General features: G+C 37.7%; 1 protein-coding gene across 4 annotated transcripts in view; it reads right to left on the bottom strand.

Moving 5' to 3' along the window:
* The window catches only part of GRIA2 (glutamate ionotropic receptor AMPA type subunit 2), an 86,999-nt gene that overhangs the window by 5,491 nt on the left and 56,048 nt on the right, over positions 1-25,460 (bottom strand). For all 4 annotated transcript variants that reach the window (XM_064148713.1, XM_064148714.1, XM_064148712.1 and 1 more), the window contains exons 7-12: positions 18,305-18,472; positions 17,906-18,010; positions 17,112-17,222; positions 15,773-15,979; positions 14,889-15,259; positions 11,044-11,242 (exon numbers count right to left, since the gene is read on the bottom strand). In XM_064148713.1, coding sequence (XP_064004783.1) covers positions 11,044-11,242; positions 14,889-15,259; positions 15,773-15,979; positions 17,112-17,222; positions 17,906-18,010; positions 18,305-18,472 — 1,161 coding nt within the window. The remainder of the gene's footprint in view (positions 1-11,043; positions 11,243-14,888; positions 15,260-15,772; positions 15,980-17,111; positions 17,223-17,905; positions 18,011-18,304; positions 18,473-25,460) is intronic.

Raw genomic sequence — 25,460 nt, 5'->3', positions numbered from 1 at the left:
TTGAAAGAAACAGTGCTACTTCCACTTTAAAAGAGGTGAGAGGTGTGCCAGATTACAAGGTCTGTATTCAAACTTGAGCAAAATATTGATCAGAAATTCACACTCAAACAAGATTATCTTTTTGCAGCTCTCTGCAGCTGTGTTACGCAAATGAGGTGAGCTGACATGTGCCAGCAGCACTAGAAAACTTCAGATTGCTCCACAGAGGAAACTAACATTGCTGTGAAACCTGAAGGGAATGTTAATAGTGAGGCACCTGTTTCAAGGTTGTTCTTATTTGTAATAATCCACATGCCTCACCACCTCAACTTGGTGGGTCAGGGTTTTCGTTCAGAAAGATTGTTACCTGAAGTGCATTGCCTTTGTTTTAACCAATTGGTAGTTACAACTATAACTGGCAGTTTTAACTACCAACTGATTGTTGTGTTTTTAACCTGGGAAAAAAGCCTGAGGAAAACAGTTTGCCATGTAATTGTCACAAAAAGGAAGCAGTGCTAGCATAGAAACAGCAGGCAGAATGGGACATATGACAAGTCAGCATCAGTAACAATCACCAGTTGTGAAGAGTACATGAAGCTGGCTTTATCATACTGTCACATACTGCAGAACTCTGGTGAAGAATTAGGAAAGTATAAGTTAGTATTATCTCCTCCCACGTGAGTTGAGCAGAAAACATAAATGTACTAACATTTTACACTCTCTGATAGAAACACCTGTAGAACTACCAGGGTAGCTGACAAACAGCCTTAATTTCTTGAAAGGACAACCTAAATCATCATATGAAGTAGACAATAAACTGCTGCCAAATCACACAGTAACTCAGCTGTTATTACTTTTCTACTTCGCTGTATGAAACCAAGACCACTTTGTTTTGTAGTCATCTTACTTCTCTGTGAGATACTGCTATTCTAAATGCAATGTATTAGAAGCACTTCTCTGCTACAGACATACACTTTAGAACTGCAAATGTGCTGTAAATATATCTATGAACATACAATTTAAAAAAACAAATTCATCAGGTATAAAAACATCAATAATGTCCTCACCATCTCCCAAGGCTCCACTGGTCTTGTAGCACAGCATTATCATTTTCTCAGACTTACCTTTATTTTTCTTTCCAATCAAGGAAGATTTTGAGGCTCACATTTCTCCACAGCCTGCCTAGGTCTACCAGTATTAAAAGTTCTGGCAGCACCATGAACCACTGAAATTTTCTAACATCTCAATATTATAACTATTAGCAGAATCTACCTGTACATTGGCACAGGTTTATGGTAGTTCTTTTGCAGTTCAGTTGTTGCATATTCTATCTGTTAATCTATACATACTTGGTACACCCATTAATATCAAGAGTTGGATACATTCGGCATGATCAGAATGACTGATGAAAACAACTGTGAGCTGAAGGCACAGATTTCTGATTCTTGATCATCTGACTTAGTGCATATGCACTGTTCTTGTTCAATCTAAAAGAGACCCTAAAAAACACAATCCTAAAAACTATGGGAATCCTAAAAAAATGTTATGCTGCACCACCTTTGAAAAGCCAGTTCACAAAGTAAACTATCACCGTGTACTACATGCAATCAGAAAAAATACAACATTGCACTTTTCTCTGCCTTTAATTTACCTGATGATTTATCACAGAATCATTGAGGCTGAAATAGACCTCTGAGATCATCAAGCCCAACATATACACAGACGCCAGATAACAAGTGGCATTCCTAGCTGCTGTAGCTCACTTCCCTGGAAGCAGAGTGTACTAGTGCTTAGCTCTGTAGGGTGCTCAATCTCCTCCTTCCTCATTTAGGCTATTTAGGCTTGGACTCCAAAGTCTTTAACCTCATATGATGAAGGAAAATCTTGAGTTCTCATTCTCCATATCTGCTTTTTAATCAGACCCAAATCTCCATTCCATTCCTACCGTATGTCAATATCCATTTGGCAGCATCCATCCAACCTGCTGCATGGGATTTACCACCACAGTCTAAGCAAAGGAAATCAAACTTCTAACAGTCTTATAAAAATTACTGCAATGAACTGCCCTAAGTTTGCTTTAAGAAAGGGGAAACTTAAGGCTGCTTTAGAGCTGCCTTACACAGTGCAGTTAAACTCAAAGCAGATGTCCATCGTTACAACTTTCATAGAAGATATTTGGATTCCATGTTACAGAAGAAGTTTTACTGACACTTAAAACATTTTTTTTTTCTTATACAAACATTCAAACACTAAACAAGTATTCTTTATTCCAGTTAGGTAACCATCACAAGTAGGTTCTTAAAGCCACTTAACTGCCTTTCCTTGTTTATTAAAATGACAGTTTACAGCTTTTGATGATATATTAAGTAACAGATGTCTAGCAAGTTCTGCTCTGTTTTTGTCATTCAAGGTCAAAAAACTGCAGCGCCCTGCCTACCTCTCTCGGTTCACACAAACCTGACCACAATAGAAAAGTGGGAATGATGAGACAAGTCCCACGACAGATTGAGGGGCTAGAGCTGGACGGCTGAGCAGGAAGAGGCACAAGCAACAGATCTCCCGAACTGTCAGGAAGAAACCTCCCACTAGATGGCTCGCAGGGTCCTTGCTGTGCAAATGAAGGTAGGAATACCTGACCCAGCAACCATGGAAATACAAATCTGTAATGAAAAACGTCACCAGAAAATAGCACGCAGAATTTGCCATGACCAGACAGTCTTTTGCAGCCATGAACGCCGGAAAGCATCTTGCTGGAACTCATACAGCTCAGAGCCTTGATCCCTAGCTAGTCATTGACCTTGTCCAGACTCAGAAGCAGCAGAGTGACAAGTCATGACCTAGGGGATATTTGTGACTTCTCAGAGTTTTATTTACGGTGCAACACAATATATTTAGCAATACATTCAGTTTTCAGAACTCTGTCATTTTATTTCCTTCACTGCTTTTTTCCCCCCAGAATCTGTCTTTTAATTCAAAGGTAGAGCTACAGAACATAAAACCGGGCTGTATTAAGAGACATTCATCTAGCATTCTGTGCGCACACACACACACACACACGCACTCATAACGTCAGCATTATCTGAGGGTTAAATAAAGCATGTACACTTATTGTAATTCACACATATATAGCCGGAGGGAAAAAACCCACATTACATTGTTATTTAAATCTGGCTATTGTACAGTTGATCACATACTTCATTCCTATGCAAATCTTTTTAATCTCCTTAAAATGCACTTAGAAAAAGCATGCAGTCATCAGCGACAGCAGACTAAAGCATGAGGAAACAATTCTTACAAATGCAAGATGCTTCGTGTGCACCTGTGTGCATCACATCCCTTTCTTATATCCTTTCTTCAGTGGCACCAAAAACCTAAAAAAGGCAGCAGTGCTCCTTAAACCCCACCACAACTTGCATTCATGTGATCCAAATGATGGAACTGGTGCAGACTGCTATATTGTTTGACAATGAGAATGCAAGAATATGGAATAATTTGCACTGCTCTTAATTACTGTGGCTGACTACTACTGCAAGGTGACACTACAGTGTATAGAGGCAATGTTCAAACCTAATTATACTGTAGGTATTACAATCGACATTAACACAGCAGTACGAGACAAAAATACAACATCTGATACAAAACTGCTCCAGGAGCTAATAATTTATTTTAGTATCATGTCACTACTAGGCATTTTGACTACAAAAATGATTATTGCAAATTATGCATCCCATTTAAATGGAAAACAGTACCTTCATTCTGAAACTCATTAGGAAATTAAATTATGCAAAGCTTTATCAAATTAATTAACTGTATTTTGTGGGTCATCAGATAGCTTTTCCATTTTGTCATTCAAAGACCTACTATTTCTTCAAATTGGGGTGCTGTAATTAGTATGTCATTGACAGAAATAGATCCTCAGACTACAAAACTCTACTAGATGATGATCTTTTATTGTGGGAGCAGAACTTTACTTCTCAAATATGCTCTGTGTAACCATTTTGTTGACCTTCCATACTGAATAAAAAGACAGGAACTGGTACTGTCACCAGTAGCTAGGAAGTGTAATGACAAATGAATCTTGCCAATTTACACAGTAAATCAAATATTTACACACCTGTAAAACACAGAAAAGAACAAAACTTATTTTTCATCCTCCTTAGTTATCTCAAGATTAACTACTTTAAACCATTAGTTTATACTGGGTGAATACTTAAGGTGTATTAGAGTTTAAATAGATGGAAGATCAAAACTTTGTAGTATCATTTTATTTAGTACTGATAAAAATTAGTTGCAAGTCCTTAAGATGCAGTTTTATGGTTTCTCACTTCCTATTACTTAACTGAGCCACCTAAGACATCTTTAATGTATTTTGTCTTATTAATAAAATTTGTAAAACTTTCTAACTCAAGAACTTAATTCTTCAAAAGCCTACTTAAAAGAAATTTCTCCAAGAATGTAAAAGACAAGAAACTTATGCTGTTATCATATTCTTATCATATCATATATTGTATATATCATATCATATGTCATAGAGAATAACTATATCATGTGATTTAAAGAGTTGAGTGTTCAAAAATGTTTGTTTTACAATGGGATGTTTAATGTTATAAAGATCATTTAACTGCTATTAAAATACCTGCTGAAATGGCTCCTCCCTCGAGACTTACTAATTTCCAAATAACTGAAATTCATCTGTGTCATTCATTATATTCATAAAAATCAAAGCAGACCACTTCAATCTCACTTAATGAAGAACTCAGATAAATGTCGGGCAAATCAATTTCCACAATAATGACCTAAATCCATCTGTTCTTTTTAAAGTGCTGGTGCCAAGATAATTTCACTGTCCACTTGTACAACTAACTCCTGATAGAAGGACAGCTGTACTTCAGTCATGCTGCAGTACCTACTACTATGGCTTGGCTACATCTCTGTAATACAAATGTAGATTTGTAAGCAGGATCTTGATTTGATGTGGGGAAGCTGGTAAGACAAAGGAAACAGTATGTCATATAAAAAAAACAAACCCAAACAACAGCAGATTTTTGAACACTACAAGTCAAAAACGAATGAGAGAAAGGAAAGTATATTCACTGTGTGTTGGGAAAAAAAAAGCAGAGAGCAATGACAATCTACACATATACTACAGCTTTGTTTTTGAGAAGATTAGGGGGAGTAACAGGACTGAGGGCACAGACATTGAAATAGTCAAAACAAAACGGCTGCAAATCAATATGAACATATTTCACTCATCTTGGGAGAGGGAGAATAAACTAAAACCCAAACCACACAAGCACTTTCTCAAGCAATTGCAGAACTGTAGTTAATTGCAGATGCTAGTCCTGGAGTCTAGAACCATAAACATAATGCTTGGATATAACAAGAATGAAAAACAATCCAAAGCAACTACTCTACTGAATTTCAGATGATATTTAAAAGTGAAAACATGTCAAGATAGAAATGCTTAGGATTTGGAAGAAAGGAACATGAGATATCAAAGCACATCAAGCTAAACAACAGGAAAGTATTTACTTTGCTGTGTATGAGAAGTGGAAAATTCCGAGTGCTAGAAAGACAGAAGTGAAACGAAACTTTCCAGTTTGAAAGTATGGTTGAGTGGAAACTCATTTTTGCCCAGCACAAAATAACCTACTACACAGCATACTTTAATTAGAACATCTAAGAAAACCTTGATGAAAACTTGAAAGAGAAGATCAGGGAACAGTAGGTTTCTTTTATCAGGTAACTTCTCTAACAAACAAGGATGGAAAATTCTACTAGAAAGGAATTCATTTTATTCTTAATAAATATTCTGCAAATAATAATTTGAAATTAATCTAAGTAATGTGTATAACAAAGTTTCTGAAGGACCACAGTGTTTGTCTGCAAAAGACATTAGGATTTTGAGCAATGTGGAGAAACAAAAAAATAAAGTGTGAAAAACGAGATAGAGATGTTTTGAGGAAAAAAGGAAGTATTGATTAGGACATTTTCTTTCAAAATTATTTTCACAATGACCTAAATGAGTTCTTTTGTGTGTTGCTTAGATGCAAGGACCTCAAAAACAAAACAAACAACAAAATGAACAACACCACTCCTGAACAACAAAAAAAAAAAAGAATCACATGAATTCTCTAGACCAGAAAAAAACCAAAACTGTATCTTGACAAATATGCTAACAGATGCAAGAGCAGTCCTTACATTATCCCAGCTTTCAGATCTCTCTCCAGGATTTCAGCTATGTACCCTTCCTTATCTTCTTCACAGATATATAAAATGCCAGTCTTGTAGCCCCTGGCTCTTAAGGTACCAAGTAGGTCTCTGGCAAATTATACACAAGAATTGATTCTTCTGTCTCCGTTACCCCTCAGATGATTTAGTGAAGCTAATCAAAATTTAACTCTGGAGACATAAGTCCTAAAATTTTTCTATATCTCAAACTTCAAAAAACTGAGGATTAAGTAAGATTCATAATTTTTTACCTCAGTTCCATTAAAAAAAAAAAAAAATCCATGTTTCTTTTTCTTCCTACTGATTTTAGAGTTCCTGTGGTTTTTTTTCCCACTTTGAATATCTTCATGAGCATACAGACAGACTGAGGTTCACAGACACACTCCTGTGTGCCTTGCCTCTTTTTTCATAATCTCTTGTAATACAATCATCAACTCAAATACCTCTGTAAGTTAAAAAACTCTTCTGAAGTACTCATAAATCTAGAGGTATTTGACCGTCTAGAAGATCCTCAGACAAGACAACACTACGGATTTTTAGGTCAGTTTCTCTTTGCCTCCCAACATACAACACTTTTGCAGGAGAAATGACTCAAGGGGTCTTGTCTTTTTGTTTGTTGCTAGCTCATCATCACAGAAGAGGACTTCTTTATAACACAGAAAGAATTACCATCCTCTGGGCATTTTTCCCATTCCCAACTTTTCATTCTGGAACTCTAGCTTCTTAAGCAAGAATAAGTAACTCTTTCATAGTCTTTCCATTGAAAGCTAAAAAATACTTCTTTGTTATGAAGCAGTTCTGTTTGCTTTTACTTCGTAAAGTTTCTACTCTTACAGGTTCATCAAAAGTTAGAATGAAAGAGATTGGTCAGTCCATGTCACACTGTTGGCTCAAGAACAGGTACACAAAAAAAAGATTTTAATTGAAAATGAATGTAGATAGACCAAAATAGTCTAAATATTGCTTCACATGTAATTTCTTCTTTGAGACACCTTACCTTATACATGGGACTAGTTACACTTCATCTTTTAAAGTTAAAAAAAAGCACAACTGATATAATTTCTCTATCAAATGTATACATATTTTTAATCAATACAGCTAGGCACACAGTGAAAACACTGAATTTTAACAAGAATTAGCTTTTGTTCTTTTTTAATCACTTTTATACTAATTTTCAATCTGTCTTCAAGAAGATGGACAGTATGGAAATGTTTCAGTGAATGTTAATCTTGCATACTTACACAGCTGCATTTGGTTTCTTTCTTCCAGTGCTGTAGCTCATGAAAGAAAGCAAGGTAACTTTAGGAGCTATCACACACAGACACTGCTTTAAAGTTACTTTGTGCAGTGCTAGGTGAGTCATAGTAATCTTCTCAGGTTAGTAACTTTTTCTTTCCCCTCAAAGTTCAGTGATGTTTCCTGGCTAATGCATGCCCCAGCTGCATTTACAGCAGCTTCTGAGAAATCACTGAAAGTAAAAATACTGTATGGCTGTGGATGGTGTCAGTAGTACGTACCGGTGACGAAACTCCACCACCCCACCATCTACTGCTTCACCAAGAGGTAGCTGTGATCTGACAAGTATAGAGATGATGCAACTGTACAGGACCAACTGAAATGACTCCTGGATCTTCAAAGCTGTGCTTTACATTCTTTACATCCTCTTTACATTCTTATTGCTAAAATCCACTGTTAATTTCAGAAAAAACACGTCAGAAGTACACAGCCACACACATTTTCTTCATTGCTTTGCCCATTACTTTGGGTTGCAAATCCAAAAAAAAAAAAGAGGCAGCAATGCACTGTATCTTTTTTAGGCTTAAGACATTTAGGTGCTAAGACAGGTCCGAAAATACTACCCCTAAGACAGGAGTAGGAGTAAGCAGAAGAAAGGAGTAAGCAGAAGAATTGTTAAGCATCCTAACTCAATGGAACAGAACTCTGAAGATTTGGATCATACTCTCAGATCTGCTAGAAGCAACATTGAGATCTCCTGGAGAAAAACACTACACATTCTGCTATTTACAAAGAGATATCCAGGAACCCTGGTTTGGTTTTGTTCTGTTTTTTATATACTGTTAAGCAGATTATTTCTGTAGTTATATTCTTTGCAGGATGCACCATGCTTCTCAAATAAAAGCAGCACTAGAAACATTAGAGCACAATGCCTTTTCATTCCTTTTTTCCCTAACATTTCTTGCTTCTGTGTCAACTGGCTGTACTTCCTTTAAAGCTAGGGAGAATACGCTTGATATCTCCAAGCCAAGTACACCTACTCCCATACTACTGTCTTCAGCGTGAGGAGAACCACTCTGTTTCCTCCACTTTGTTTTTTTCTAACCTATATTACAGTATCATCAGGGTTGGAAGAGACCTCACAGATCATCAAGTCCATCTGGGTTACTCTCCTCACTGTAGTAGCCACTGCAGCCAGCCACAGCTGTTCTAGACATGAGCTAGTATGTACCTACCATAGGTGGATTTAAGACTAGAATCCTAAACCAAAACAGAACAAGCTAATGACTTTTTATCATTTACATGGTCATAGAAGCTGGACAAGGACTTGAATCCTCTTCCTCTCTTAATGCTTGCATACATATACTCAGCATAGCATTTTTCAGCTAGCTTTCACCATCAAGTTTATTGCTGAGAATTCTTTCTTTGGAAAGTGTTGAGAAACATTTGTTTTTCACTTTTGTGTAAAGTTTCATCAGAAAACATGCGTTGGTAGCAAGGAAAATTCATTTTACTGTTCTCATTCCCAGTACACAACAATCCCAAATTTTGTGCTGTTCTAGGAAACAGGGCTCTACTGGTGAAGATTAGGTCCACTACACACTCCAGCAATAGAAAACAAACATGCTAATAATGCCAATTCTTGAAAATAAAAACTGACTGTGGAAAAACCCCAAATGTTTCTTTCAATTCCTATAAAGTGATAGGGAAAAAGTCAATCAATTTTAGCTTGCTGCTACTAAAATACTCAAGTTGTTCCCAGCTGTTCGAAGAATTCAAGTCCTAATTTCATGTCACGTAAAAATCACACATCCACTCCAATCCAGTCACCACACAGAAATACAAAAATATTCTGGTACAGTTTTAGTCTCCTCAGTTCTAGGCACTGCTTTCACCTTGCCTTCAGCAGAGAGAGTTTCATTTCTGAAACCTGAGTTTCAGGTCTCCTAGAAAGAAATTCTGACAGTTGTTACTTCTTGAAAAATAACTGGGCAAGTTAAGTGACTTTTAGGAAGCAGCAGAATAGAGCCATCAGGCTGAGAATCTGCATTACACATGATGCACCGACTTGGTTGTGACAGAAACTGCTGACAAGAAATTTCCAGAGATCACGATAGCCCTGTTTGTGCAGAGCCAACACAAACTGAAATGGTGAAGAATGTGCCTTCACAAAGCCTCCACCTGATACAAAAGTCGTTAATGCTCAAGTAGTCACCAGAAGCATTGGTTGTGTTAAAGTTCAACTGAAAAGATGCCTCTATGTGCTAGGAGCACAAAACTGAAATACTGATGCATGCACATACAAACCATCTTTGTTGTAAAAGAAAGCTTTAAAATCTCTAAAGAGGGACTACTCAAAAGAACTGACCTACTGTTACTCCACGTTCAATGGCCCACATTCACAATGTTTGTGCTCGCAAAACTAGAGACACAAGCTCATATGCTTCTAAACACTCTTAGCATAAACCTGATCTCACTTCCACACCCGCTGACATGCATGATGTTAATTTTGATTTGGCCAACAGGAATGCCATCATCAGCAGGTCTTAATACTGGACCTACCATCAAAATTGGAAAATAATGCTCTTCTGTAGTTCAAACAAGCATGGTTCTTATTTAATATGTTATCGCTTAAGTAAGCATTACAGGACCCAGTGAAAATTGAAATCTAGCAGTTACTGCTCTAACTCTACAGTCCATAAAAACAGACTTGTGACACCTAGTTTCATTTCACTTTCATGTGTTTGAAATGTAAACATAACATGTATAACTGTTTAAAAATACATTTTCTTTAAGCCAAACACTATCAACATTCACTGAAACAACATCAAAAGAATTTTTTTTTTTTCCTATTTGCAGCACTTCAGATCCACTTCCATCTTACAAGGAGAGGCCAGAGCACACACACAAGGCAAAACAGTCATGGCATTTTTCCCAGTTCATTTAGTGTTCCACTCATTTGCTGGATTGATTTCACCACATTAGCTGGTGTCTCAAGGGCAGCCCGAGACTCGCACATTGGAAGTCTCATGCATTTTTTAAATGGAAATACACAAGAGGTAGAAGGTGAAGACTGAAATGCTTCCAAGACATTACCCTAATGCAAATACAAACAGTAACTCTTTTCAAAAGCAGGCATGGATTTACTATAGCAGCCAACAGGGTTGTATCCCATTTCCCATCTGCAAGCTTGAAAGACCATGTGAAATATTCAGCAGAACATGTCTTATGACCCTATTCTCAATGTGACAACATAAATATAGCATAAGTATTAATTGTGCTTATAATTGTTAGCTCCTGTCTTACAGCTCAGATGAAGGATATAAACTCCTTTCTCTGAACTTACCTTGCTTTTTACTTGAGAGTGGAATATTTTTTAGGTCATCCCTTGCAGCCACTTTTGCATTGCCCATTTGCAACATGACCCCTATATTTACATATATACAGTAAAATGCAATAATGAATAAAGAAAAATCAATTGTGACTGAGGTCACACCTTTTTAGCAATTGTTTAATAAAATCTAGGGGAAAAAAACATTTACATGAGTGAAGACCTGTTTAAAATAAAAGAGAAAACTAAATAGCAGAAAATCTTACCCTAAAAAACTCTTTAGTGGAGCCAGAATCTAATGTTCCATAAGCAATTTCTGTTTGCTTGGAAAGATCCTCTGCACTTTCAATAGGAGACACCATCCTCTCAACCGTCAGGAAGGCAGCTAAGTTAGCCGTGTAGGATGAGATTATGATGAGGGTAAAGAACCACCACACACCTCCAACAATGCGCCCAGACAGGGATCTAATAACAAGTATGAAATGGATTTGTAAAGTGAAGTGAAATTCCTAAAAAGGAACACATGTTATCAGTTTTATGCAAATGATCCATTATACTACAGGAAAGCATTTCAGGCTATCTTGTAGCGCAGCTCTGCAAACTAATCAGATTGGAAACCAAGGCAGACTCCACTACACATTCTGGAGAATTCAGTGGTTCCCCATAGTGATGTGCTATATTTAACACATAAGCTTGTTGCTCCCTCAGAAGCAAATATGTGTGACATTATGAAGAGGATCAAACAAAATCAGTGAGACAGTACTTTGAGCTAACCAGTCTTGAGCTCGAATGTTTTCCTAAGACATTCAGACAAAGACTGTTCCACTAAACAACGGCTTATGCTGCTGTGGGCAATCTATACTGAGAAACAGACAGCCTGATTTGCCATAAAACCTCGTCCAGGGAATATCCATGAACTAAAAAGTGCATACAACTTTTGAGAGATACAAGCATTTAACAAACTGAAGACTGGACAAGAAACGATCAGTGACAATACAGAAACACGGTGGAGAAAGTATATTTTTGTGTAGTAATAATCTGATGTTTTTAACTGCAGCAGGTGGGCTCTTAAGGATCTTTGTTTTGCATCTCCTGCTCAAGAAGAGAGAAGAAAAGAAAACTCAAGAAAAAATATATAACAGTATAAAGCACACAACTAGAGAAATCAGTGATTTTCAATACCAAAAAAACTAGTAGAAGAGAAATGTTGGTATAGTCATCATTGTCAAACTTGGTGTTTTTCTAATGACCCTTTAAATGCTGAAATTACTATTTTTGTTTCCAAACAAGACATTATGGGAAGGAAGATGTAAGCCTTGGAAATGTTCTTCATTATTTGGCAAAAATGTGCATGTAGTTTAAAGTCTAACAATAAGGCACTGCATTAGCTTAGGTATATCTTGATGTGTCTCCTCTCACTATTAAATGCATATATTAGAAATCCCTCACCCAGCCTACTGTGACTTCAAACTAATTCTTACAAATTAAGATCACTGACATGTAAAAGTTGATTTATTAAACTGGGAACATAAATAAATTGAACCAATTCTGAAAGTATTATTTTTATGAATTGCTATTGTATAAAATTTGATATAATTCAAACACTAAACCCTTTCTTCCATGGCACCAGAGGCTCACTAGTTCAGACCACAGAAAACAAACTATTTCAAGTTCCTTCTAAATTGGCATGATTCTGTAAACATGCTGTCACCTTTGACAAAATAACATATACGTTATTTTGACATGGTGGTCTCTCAGCAAACAAAGCTGCCCCGCTGACTTTGGAAAAAACAGCTTAAGAAGCTCAATGTCAAACTAGACATTATGCTCCCACGTGACATTTCAGAAGTAAATTTCTTTGATTGTTATTTGTATTCAGCATTTTCCCATAAGATCTGTCCCAGTTAAGTAAATTCTTTTTTGAAGGTATATTTCAAAAAGTTTCTGAAGACTGATAACTATGTGCTAGAATGAACCCACACTTTACAAGCACCTCTTTCATCAGATCACTATATGCTAACATAACAATTTCTGTGCACAGTTACCTAAAGTTGTGCTCTACATTTTATACATACAGAGGTATTGCATGGCAATACTGAGAGTAGAGTTGTACCTCAAAAAAGATGAGGAAAACTTAGCTGTAAGTTATCCTCATCATAAAATGTTTTATTCTACTCTATGTTTTTTGTCCAAAGCAGCTCAGTCTTACTCAGCACCACTTTCTATTTGACATTCAGGAAGTCCTAGTTACTTGTCTGCTCTCAAATTCTTACAGTGGTTGTCATTATTATTAGAGCAATGGTGCAATATGTAACTTCTTGAAGATATTTTGAGGTCTTGAGTGACCTGTTCTAGTGGGAGGTGTCCTTGCCTATGGTGGAGGATTTGAACTAGATGATTTTTGACGTCCCTTCTTACCTAAACCATTGTATGATTCTATGATATTTTGCTGATGCCTGAGAATATTCCTTTTCATATCTGCGCTGAATCATTTGTGGGGAGTTCAAACTCCACAGCGACAAATTGGTTTCAAAACCAAAATAACCAAAGTGTTTTCAGTGCTTTTCTATTTGCCTATTTTTATAACAAACAGTTAATATACAAACCAAGCCCTTTCCTCAAAACTATGTTTGTAGGGAAACAGAGAGAGGTTCAATTCTTTACTGAAACTACACCCTCAATATCCAAAATTATTTGAGTTTCACATGCTTTTCATGATGACCATTTACTACATTATATTTACATCACCTTTCCAAAGTTATCAAACTGTACATCATGTTTTTTCATAGCCAGCAAAGTAATAATAGCAGATTGTTATCCTGCTACGGCCTTGATGCAGTAAAAAACAGTTCTGCAGCTAATAGGGGACTTTACAGACAGTTAAACCTGTAAAGTATGTGATCGATACAAAAATCCCACAGGACTGGAATTAACACAGCTTCTTGTGACCTGAAACAACTTGGTCTCTCTTCATCATCTCATTTTTTCAATACAATTCATACTGTGTTACAGGCCAAATGCACAGCACCTTTCACTGCAAAGACTGGTGTATCGCTGTGACACATGCCAGCCTTTGCACAGAACTCCTAAAATTCTCACACAAGAAACTCTCTGCTACTTCCACAGTGGAATGATTGGAAAACATGGTGCTGCGTTTTGAGATGCAAACTTTAGATATGAGAAATGCTCCCTTGGTGTTAGTTATTTTGCACACTAACCACTAGACTCACTAGAAATTGACCTTTTCCTTGTCTTCCTTTAGGGTGTTTAGAAGAAAGTTGCTTAGTATAATTACACAGAGCATCTGAACTGATTTCCCTAAGCCCACCTGCCTTGTCACGTTTTACTGTAGTGCCTTCAACTAGCAATATACCTACTTACTACTTTGCTGAAGCAAGGCCAGAATCACTTGTGCACAAGGGAAATAGAATACTTAATGAGCTGCAAAGGAATTAACTTAAAGCTTTACGGTTGTCCCTAATAAAGTAGGTGAAACTCCATGAGGAATTTAGCATTTATGAACTGGACCTTCAAATTAATTTCCTTTGTGACTCTTCCAAAACCAGGCCATGTGAAAACAGCAGTGTTTTGCAAGTATTCACATGAAATTAGAGGCCATCACATGACTTCTATTTAACTTCAAGGATTTTCTGTAGAAAAACAGTGGGTTATAACTGCATTAGGATATGTAGTGACTTTTACAGGGGAAGTGCTGGCTGTGTAGGTCATGATTGGTATGTTACCCTTTTTCCCATTACAGTTGTTGTGAACCATATGCACTGTCAACTGTAAAATGGGAATATGCAGCAAAAACACGGTACCCCTCCAAGAAGGCATGGAATGACTTGAACCTCGTGCATTTTACAGTCTCTGCATGGTGCACATAACTTCACTCGGCAAATGCTTGCTTGACGTCAAGACAGTATTAATCAGATACACCATGGCTCTATGCCACAGACAACTGTTTTTATTTCAAGGACTGTCGTCACTATAGGGATGGAAAAAAGCAGCAACTTCTTTTTGAGAGTGAAAATATATGCACCATGAACCTCTTCCAGCTGAGATGGCCGAGACTAAAAATGCACAAAGTTGAAATGGGCGAGTAACCAACCTTGGCGAAATATCGCATCCTTGCTGCATAAAGGCACCCAGGGAAAACCAGAGACTATTAAATATCCCAAATTCATTAGTTGATTCATTAGTTTGCGTTTCTCTTCCATCTTCAAATTCCTCAGTGTGCCACTCGTATGGGCTAAATCTGCTCACCAGGAATAAAACTACACTGACCCCAATGTAGGCAAAAACAATGCACATCCAGATTTCATACGCTAAAGGATCAAGAAATGAAAACACTCCTGGCTTGGACTTCTGAGGCTTCTTGATCATTATTGATATCCCCAGGCTCATAAAGGGCTTTGAGAAGTCAATCACCTCTTCTCTCACCAATGTTATAGTTAATGGAGCGATTGCAATATCGGCCTTCTGTAAAGGAAAGAGAAAAAAAAAAGGCAAAATAATAGCTAATAGAACAATTACAGCAAAGAATGGTTTCATTTCTATTGCATTTCACAAATGGAAAATATGATAGTGGAGACATCAGCAGCATTTGTTTCACCAAGAATGTCCTATGGAGAATTTCAGAAGCTTTTAGTTGAAACTCCTCTTACTTAAATACATATAACTGTGTAGACAGCATGTAACAAGCTTCCTTTTTTACACATGCCTTTTATAAAGTATATGACATTCGTAAGTATGGATAAAGTACATTCACTTCCAGCTGGTAAGGAAGATGAAATATGCATTCTCTTCCCCCAGATTCACTTGCATTTAAAATCTAATTGAGTGCTTTACTTTCAGAGTTTTTCACTCCAATACAAGCTACCAATTCTCTGTCAATGGAACTGAATATATTTCCTCTACAGAGAAAGATAAACCAAATCCCACTCTTTCCATTAGTTAATTTAATGGCTTCAATAGAAAAAAAAAAATTCTTACCCCATAAACAAGCTCTCCAACCATCCCATTCCAGATTTTCGTGTCTGCATCCCTTGCCCCATACTTGCCATCCCCAACAATTGTGAGCTTATATTTGAATCCACAGTGTTTAGCAATTTCTGTAGCTAAGTCCACACAATAGCCCTCATATCGATCATTTCCTTCAAGCATTTCATGGTTTTTCTTCATCATGACATATGGGGACTCCTGCACAGAAAGATCCTGCCTTAGCCACTTAATAAAGGGAAATATCTATCATTTGTGCACTTGATAGTTTAATATGTTTCCTTTTACATGTAAAAAAAAAAAAAGAGAGAAGATAACACTTGAATCATGTATGTCATGTGTATATTGGCTATTATTAACATGAACATGTCCTTAATCCATTCAAAAACTGCATTCTCCACAGTCATACACAAGTAACAATACTTACAGGTGTAAATGATTCCCAGCAGTATGTTAGTAATGACCATGAATGTTAACAGGATTTATGCACTTAGAGAAGAAAGAGTAAGTTCCAAAATCAGTTTCTTTCTCTCGTACAGTTTGGATAGAAGAAGGCAAAGGTATTTAGTTACTTTTGTTCTTGTCTTAATACAAGAAAATTCCTTTCTATTTCACAACCAAATCCCTCCCAGGGAAAACAGTACAAGCTCTCCAGGCTACATCTTTATTGAATTACTGCACAAACAACAGGGAAAATATCTGTAACTATGCAGTATAATTCTACCATCAGCAAGACTGGTGACGAGTCATAAGCTGTATTAAAGCAAAGTATTTCCTCTTTGCTCAGTTGCTACCAGACTATTCTTGCATCCAGTGAAATTCCTATGCTAACCTGCAACTTGTCCAAACTGATAAAGAAGCTGTGTAACTTACAGAAAAAATGTTGGTTTAGAACAGTACATAATACTATTTTCTAACCAACTAGAATGTGACTTTTAATGTTTCATTTTACACTTCCAATTCATAGAAGCTAAAATTTTGCATCATAAGAACCAGTCTCTTCTATGTTTGGCAAAATACATTCTCTGAAACTAGGGCTATGGTTCTGCCTCTCAAAGTTTCTCTGTTTTGAAAGCAGGCACTTCATATTCATTTTCAGGTCTAAAAATTTCAACCATTCTACAATGTTCAATCAATTACTGTCTTCTACAGAACACTTCTGCATACTGAATCACATGCATTTCCTTAATTTCCAGGTTTTATTTATGTACCATAAAGAGTAACAGGTCACAACATCAAATAATAGAAAGAAAGTATATTTAAACTACCATAATGATGGGAAACAAATCACTGTAGGACAGACTGTCATCTGACAAAATATGAAGTTAATTACCAAAATAGTGGTGACAATAATAGTCTTATTCTCTAGTCCTGAAGATTCATTTCCAAGAGGGCCATCAAGAGGATTGACAACCATTTTGTCCACTTCACTCCAATAGCCAATCTAAAGAGAGTTTACAGGATGCACAGACACTAGTGAATATGAACTGCCATAGAAAAGGTAAAGTATGTTATTACTGTGCCACTCATTTATGCTCACAGAGAACTATTTTAGTGATGAACTTAGAAACATAAATACCTCTACTTATTTAGCAGTTTTAAGTAGTTAAAGACTATAACAAATGATAAAAAAGAAACGGAACTCATGATATTTCTCCAGTACAGGTATCCCATTTTCTTTCATGTATTAACAGGTTTTAGTATCAACACCACACACTGCAGATTGAAAGGGTTATTACCAAATACCCCATGAGACACTGACTTGGAATTGGAGCAGAAAGATAATCACCTTTAAAGAAGTATCACTGAAAACCTATATCCTGCATTTGTCACTCAGAAGCATATTTTCTCACATACTGTCTTACATTTAGCAATTCAGATTGTAAAGCATGAGGTTTAATCCACAAAACTGGAAGGAAAATATTTTTATGTAGTACTTACCAGAAATAACAACTCTGAGGGAATAATATATATTTTCACTTTGTTCTGCAAGACCATTATAGAATACCTATGAATAAATATTACCACAACTCATACCTTAAGTTATCTATAGTGTTTCACTACCTACCTTATTCTGTTGCTTAGCATGATAAAACCTTTAAGGCACTGCAAGACAACTCAAATTACCTTCCGAGGGCCAGTACTTTTGAGCTCCATGACATTTATTGTAAAATTGATTCTCTTCCCATTCTGATCAAACTTTATATTCCCTGTCAGACCTTCCACCTGAACCTATACAGACAAAAATAAAAGCGGTAGGAGAATTAAAGTTTGTTTCTTTTTGGGAAGCCCATTTTGTATTTCCATAAATCATTACTGGTATTTTCAAAACATTTACACTTTTTTTTTCCTACACAACGTGTTATCTTAGCATAAGCCATGTTCCTGAGCAGTTCATTTCAACATTATTCCCAGCACAATCCAGGCAGGCTAAGAGACTGGACAACCATTGTCAAGAATTCATAGAGAATTTCACAGAGAATTTCACACAGGCACTCGTCCCAGCATTCGCTCCAGGGAAGCTACCTGTTTCAATGCCCTTTCTATTTCTACACCATGACCCCAGGGTACAGCTGGATTTGCAAGACAATCTCCAGCGTTTCCTCTTCTGGAGATCTCAATCCTCTGTTTACGCAAATTACGGAAAGCTTCTGTCATCACTTGAACAGCATCATAGGTGAGAGCTGATGTATACTGCAAAAAAGTGAACATACTTAATTAAAGACAATCTTCAGCTTCACCACACCTCCCAATCCACTCATAGAACCACAGAATCATAGAATCAACCAGATTGGAAGAGACCTCTATGATCATCCAGTCCAACCTATCACCCAGACCTATCCAGTCAACCAGACCATGGCACTAAGTGCCTCATCCAGTCTTTTCTTGAACACCTCCAGGGACGGTGACTCCACCACCTCCCTGGGCAGCCCATTCCAATGCCAATCACTCTCTCTGCCAACAACTTCCTCCTAACATCCAGCCTAGACCTACCCTGGCACAACTTGAGATTGTGTCCCCTTGTTCTATTGCTGGTTGCCTGGAAGAAGAGACCAACCCCCACCTGGCTACAGCCTCCCTTCAGGTAGTTGTAGACAGTAATAAGATCACCCCTGAGCCTCCTCTTCTCCAGGCTAAACAACCCCAGCTCCCTCAGCCTCTCCTCATAGAGTTTGTGCTCCAGGCCTCTCACCAGCTTTGTCACCCTTCTCTGGACACATTCCAGCACCTCAACATCTCTCTTGAATTGAGGGGCCCAGAACTGGACACAGTACTCAAGGTGTGGCCTGACCAGTGCTGAGTACAGGGGGAGAATAACCTCCCTTGTCCTACTGGCCACACTGTTCCTGATGCAGGCCAGGATGCCATTGGCTCTCTTGGCCACCTGGGCACACTGCTGGCTCATCTTTAGCCTACTATCTATCAGTATCCCCAGGTCCCTTTCCTCCTGGCTGCTCTCCAGCCACTCAGTCATTAATCCATTAATTATAGAATTGTAAGAAAAATTGAAAGGAGAGTAAAATATACTGGAAATGAGACAAGTTCTTCCTCAGCTGGAAGGTCCCTAACGTCTGAGGGGCATCTCCGCAAACAAATGAAGTACTAGGAAGTCTGAACTGAACATTTTCAGTGTGGATTACATTTCTTTGTCACTACAACTGCCTAACATTCCTGTGTACAGATATGGCTGGGAGTCCACGGACGTAGAAGGGGGAAAAGGAAACAATTTCCTCTATTTCATTTGTTAGCCTACAAATCACAAATTGTTCTTCTATTACACTTTTCATGGAGGTGAACTTACAGATCTCTCAACTACATCTCCTCTCACATATATACACACACAAACCCAAACACGTTTGAGTGCTTAATTTTTTTTTTCTGTTAAATACAAAATCTCAGAGTAGCTATTTTCAACTATTTAATACCTTGTCCACATAACACAAAAATAGTTTGGGGCTGAGATATCTGGAAGCAGAGGCAGCCCCCCAAAGGGCAATACAGCTTTATAGCTTTTGAAACAACAGGAGGGATCTCGCAATCACATGCATCAGACACTGGGGCTCAACAGTCAAAAGCAGTTTTTTTCAGTCACTGGAAGATTGTACATCTTAACAACTGAACAGAAATCACATGTGCTTGTACACAAAGGATTCATGGGCTTTATGAGTCCAGAACATTGCAATTATGCCCAAAACAAGGGTCGATTTGGAAATCCGGGCCAGACTGTCACTACTTACAGCCCTATGAATGAGTGTTAACGATCCCTACAAAGGCTATTAGATGCTGAAAATATACAAATTGTAAAGCAGAGAGAAATGATATATTGGTTCTTTGCTTCAATGGCTCAGACTTTAATGAGAATTTTAATTAGCTCAAGTCAAGCAGAAGGCTCTTGTAATTGTAACGAAGGCAAGCTCAGGAATCGAGGCCATTTCTTCATGTAACTGTTAAGCTTTGGAGAGGAAGAAAAGGAAGGTGGAACTCATTTTTTTCCAGGTATTTAAGCTTATTGGGGGATTAATGTGAATCTTCTCAAAAATGTTCTCTCAGTGACTTGTATGAAAACCATTAAAGCAGAAAAATGAAGTGAAAGACTAGTAGGAGCCCACAATACTTTCTACTACTGGACTAGCAGTGATTAAATGGTGGACATGGATTTGAAGCTGTGGAAAATGCAATGGAGTAAAGAGAAAGGACTGTGACTAATTCTTTTGAGACTGACTACCAGTATTTCTTTAAGGGTAGCTCTCTGCAGTACAAAACCCTTGTATGACATTAGTGCTCTCAAAAACTTTCGATACAGTGCAGTCAAAAACCACAGAAACGTACTTTGGGTAGCAGAGAAAATAAGCTTGAAACTGAGAAGTTATAGTGCTAATTCAGTTATTCTGATTCACTTGACCACTTGGGAATGTTTAATGTATCATTTCAAGGATATCACCCCTGAATTATGTAATTGCTGGCCTGAATATTCACAACTCAATCATACACTCAGTTTGTGTAAGGCTTTACCTATGAGTGTATATCCATATGTGTACTTGCCATCCTAAATATAAAATCCAAATGCTGTAATCTATATTAAGCCAATTTTAACCTAAGGATATTTTACAAGCCTCCTACACCTTCACGTTGTTCAAGATACCATGAAAGCAAGCAGCCCATGCATCATTTCTTACTCCTTTACTCTGCATGCACCCTCATCTCCTAATGCACTTCACAGAGCTCATTAAAATTATCCTTAGCTTAATGAGCAGATGCAAAGTTGACAAAATAAAACAAAGTTAGCTTATTACTATAAATAATAAATGACAGACAGATAACTTGCTCATGCAGAGGTGTCTGCATAATAATTAAAATTGCCATAAGTTAAAGGGTGCATTAGCCCAGTCTGGATTCACTTTGTTTTGTACTGGAGATTCATCTGTGTTCTGACCTGCATTAGTAAAACAAGCAGAAGCACTATCTGGAATGTTATTTCTGTAAGCAGTAATCAACAAAGCCTGTAAAGGAGTCTGACCATTCATTTGACTGCAATGTAGGGGAGTTCACCTTCCCATCACACTCTCCCTCATCCATAGCAAGGATCATCTCTGGTGCCATGCAGTAAGGTGCTTCCACAAAAGAATCAACAGGGGAAGCTACAGATGCAGACCCAAAATCAGCTAGTTTCACTTGACCTGGTTCTGTTAGAAGAGTGTTTCCAGCTTTAATATCTCTATGAACCTTACAGTGAGAGCGCAGGTAGGTCAGTCCCTGCAAGGCACCACAGGCGATGGCAGCAATCTGCACTTCCTGAAGTGGTTTCTTGTGAAGCTCTAGCAAATCTGAAGCTGATCCTAAACAGTACTCCATAACCAACCATGCTGTGTGCTCTTTCTGGTAGCAGCCCTTATACTTTATAGTGTTGGGGTGATTCAGTTGTTGGAGAAACTTGACTTCTTTGATGATGTCCTGCAATTTCTCATTCATTTGCTTTCCACTGTAGGACATTTTTTTGACTGCCACCACCTCATTAGGGTGAAAGCTGTCACTTACAACCCACTACTTCTACAGTAGTGTAAATCCTCTTACTTAATTTCAGTTATTTTCAGCTTTAGATGACAATACCAGCAACATTAATATAAAATGGCACAGGTGATAGCATATTTTTGTACAGAAGCACCTGTATTAATTAAAGCATGGCAAAGAATGTGTGTGGGGAAAAAAGCCTTGCTTCTTGTAATTCTAGGACTATGATAATACTAAGTTGATAATATGAGCCATAATATAGCACTCTAAGAAATGAATAAAGATTTTGATATTATCTACAAAACCTGGACTACAGGAAAGCTGTATTAAAAATTGAATTATCTCTAAATAAGTGGCCTAATTGCCAGGAAAAGAAAACACAAGGTGCAAAGGTGACTTTACTCAACTTAAAATGTACTATATACCTTAATAAAATTCTCCTGAAGATGAAATGAAGCACAGTTTTTAATACATACATTTTAAAACTCTAAGATCCATAATAAGATGTAATATTAATCCTGTGTTTAACCCATTGCTTGTCCACATGTTGAAGACAGTTAGATTCAAAATATAACATTAGAAGAACATACTTTGGCAGTGAAAAAGACATAAATGTCTAGATCTAGGCATTAGAGAGGAGTTTGAGAAGCTGCAGAAACAAGCATTTTTAGGTGTGATCCATTTGACCTGTTAAGACACCTTTAAGATGATCTAATCTACCATAATGGAGAGAAAGGCAAACAAAAGGAAAGGACATTTTTGGGCTGAGTTAAAAACACAGGGCTAGTGTACAAGACACCAGGGAGACCTCAGCTGGAACATCATATCCAGATAGAGCCGTGTTCCATAAGGATAAAATTATTCCAAAACAGGTTAGTTATTCTGAAGAAGGTTACTCACTATATATGGCGAGGGCTGCTATTAGAACAGCAGGAAGAGGGACACTTGTCACTAATAGAGGTTAAGAGAAAGGTCTAAAATCAGATATAAATATTTCTCCTTGGAGAAGTGAGTTCAAAGGGAGAAAACTTAGGAAACGTTCTTTCTTTCAATAGTAAGTAGGTAGAAAAAAGCAAATGTTCAGCATTTCCCCTTATGTTTGATCAGTTTAAATCTACAAACAAACATCAAAGGCAGTAAAGATACAAACTATGCGGCGTGGTGGTTTGTGAGCAGATTCCATGTTCTGCTTACCACTCTGTGCTGGCAGTTAAAATTTTTCTTTTCAGTGTTTCACTATGCATTTTATCACCTTTTTTGAAACACTTCACTAAACTACACACAGACTAAATTGGGATATCAAATGGCATCTTGTTTTAATTCACGTTATGGCTTCATTTTGCTTTGAGAACTACATTCCATAAAATCTCTTATCTGAATGCCTTGTATTTTCCCCACAACGAAGTATGAATGCTAGCACATACCACAAAAGCAGAACTGTCTTTTCAGAGGACTTAGTACAGTAATTACACTTTTTGGATAAAATGCTGACAAAATTCTACCAAATTGATTGCAGTTTCAGAATAACTGCTAGAGACTGGTATACAGACATAGAAGCACTACTTCATTTTTATATATCACGTAGAAAAACAGAAAAACTACTTCCTGTGACTGTGAAAGTCATCAAGCATTTAAAGCAACTCAGGCATCTATTTCTTAATGCTCTTTAATTAATGTATTTGAGGGCTATTTTGAAATGGACAGTATTAGACACACTTTGGAAAACATGTGAATGTGGACTGACAGATAAGTGTTAATGGAAAATTCACTAACTGATAGGAAATAGCTACCTCCTTTATCATCTCTTGTGACACCTTGCATACTGTCCTGACAGAGCACAGTAATGCAAGCAATCGCTTTGAACAGAAATATGAGACTCGTCAAATATGGTGCACATAAATGTCATCATAACTCCAGACAGCTGTGAATTGTACCCATAATCAGGCAGTATTCTAATTTGTTCTCTGTATGGCATTAGCATGAATGGGGTCTGCAAGAAACAGCGTTACAGGCTGGTTGCCTTTCAAACTGCAAACAGGCTCTACACACAGGAACATCTTCATTATTTATGGGCATGTTTCAAACACTGATGAGGTAGAGGTTATAGAGCCTAGAAGAGACTGAATGCTTGCCTCATTATCTGACTTTTATTTCAAGAATGAAGCTCCTGTGGAAACAGGCAGCCTTTACATCAAATGTTTATAGATCTGGCATATACATGCAAGATATTTGGAAATACCAAATCATTATTTGTAATTTTTTCTTAACACTTCTGGTCCTGACTAAAACAGGAAGAGAAAGTAATAAAATGTAAAATTACTGCACCCTCAACATTTTTTTTTAATTACTCTCACTACAGACAAGATTACAGATCAAGCACTATTTATCTAAATTCTGTTTCCAGAGAAGTGTATGTTCCTGGAAGGCTAACTCCAATTTGAAAGACATGCTCATAGCACATCAAGCAGACACAGACAAGACTGGGGCACTTGAATCATCTGAACACTCACGCTGCAGGATATTTATAGGGGAAAGCGACCTTCTTTCACTCGTTTTCAAACTGACTGTAGCAAAGATCACAAGATTTAGGCACCCCAAGGTGCTTGGCCTTTGTATTTCACCTACTGTCCTAACAGGAAGGGAATTCCTAGATGGTAATTCCTCCCCCAAGATTTTTTCCAATCCAGAAAAACATTCTTCTCACTAGAGTCATAGAATCATAGAATCAGTCAGGTTGGAAGAGACCTCCAAGGTCATCCAGTCCAACCTAGCACCCAGCCCTATCCAATCAACTAGACCATGGCACTAAGTGCCTCAGCCAGGCTTTCCTTGAATACCTCCAGGGATGGCGACTCCACCACCTCCCTGGGCAGCCCATTCCAATGCCAATCACTCTCTCGGGGAAGAACTTCCTCCTAATATCCAGCCTATACCTCCCCCGGCACAACTTGAGACTGTGTCCCCTTGTTCTGTTGCTGGCTGCCTAGAAGAGACCAACCCCCACCTGGCTACAACCTCCCTTCAGGTAGTTGTAGACAGCCATGAGATCATCCCTGAGCCTCCTCTTCTCCAGGCTAAACAACCCCAGCTCCCTCAGCCTCTCCTCATAGGATTTGTGTTCCAGTCCCCTCACCAGCTTTCTACAAGCAAAAAACACACAGAACATGACAAAAATTAAAACCAATTACTTGCATTTGAATCCCCAGAGCTTGACAGAAATAATGCAAACAATTACTTGGATTCGAACCCACAGCATTTTACTTACAAAAAAATACTTTGTTGTCTGTGAAGAATATACATACTGACAAAAATAAGGGATATTTTACAAGGATGCATGTAATCTTGCTTCTAACTGTAAACAGAATGCACTTGCAAAACAGCAGTGCTGCTAATAAAATCTTTAACTTACTGTAAACCACCAAGAACCTAAGCCTTTTTAACTGTCACCACATGAATACATAAAACCCTTCTCTTCGAGACGAAGCTTGAGAGAAGTGATGTCACCCTTTGCAACGTTAACAATCAGCAGGATCCAGCAGCAAAAACTGATCATAGAATCAACCAGGTTGGAAGAGACCTCCAAGGTCATCCAGTCCAACCTATCACACAGCCCTAGGCAGTCAACTAGACCATGGCACTAAGTGCCTCATCCCTCAGCCATGCTCTAGTTTGC

This window comes from Pogoniulus pusillus, chromosome 9, assembly GCF_015220805.1.
Source record: "Pogoniulus pusillus isolate bPogPus1 chromosome 9, bPogPus1.pri, whole genome shotgun sequence".
Classification (NCBI taxonomy): Eukaryota; Metazoa; Chordata; class Aves; order Piciformes; family Lybiidae; genus Pogoniulus; species Pogoniulus pusillus.
This window is presented reverse-complemented; position numbering and strand designations above follow the sequence as displayed.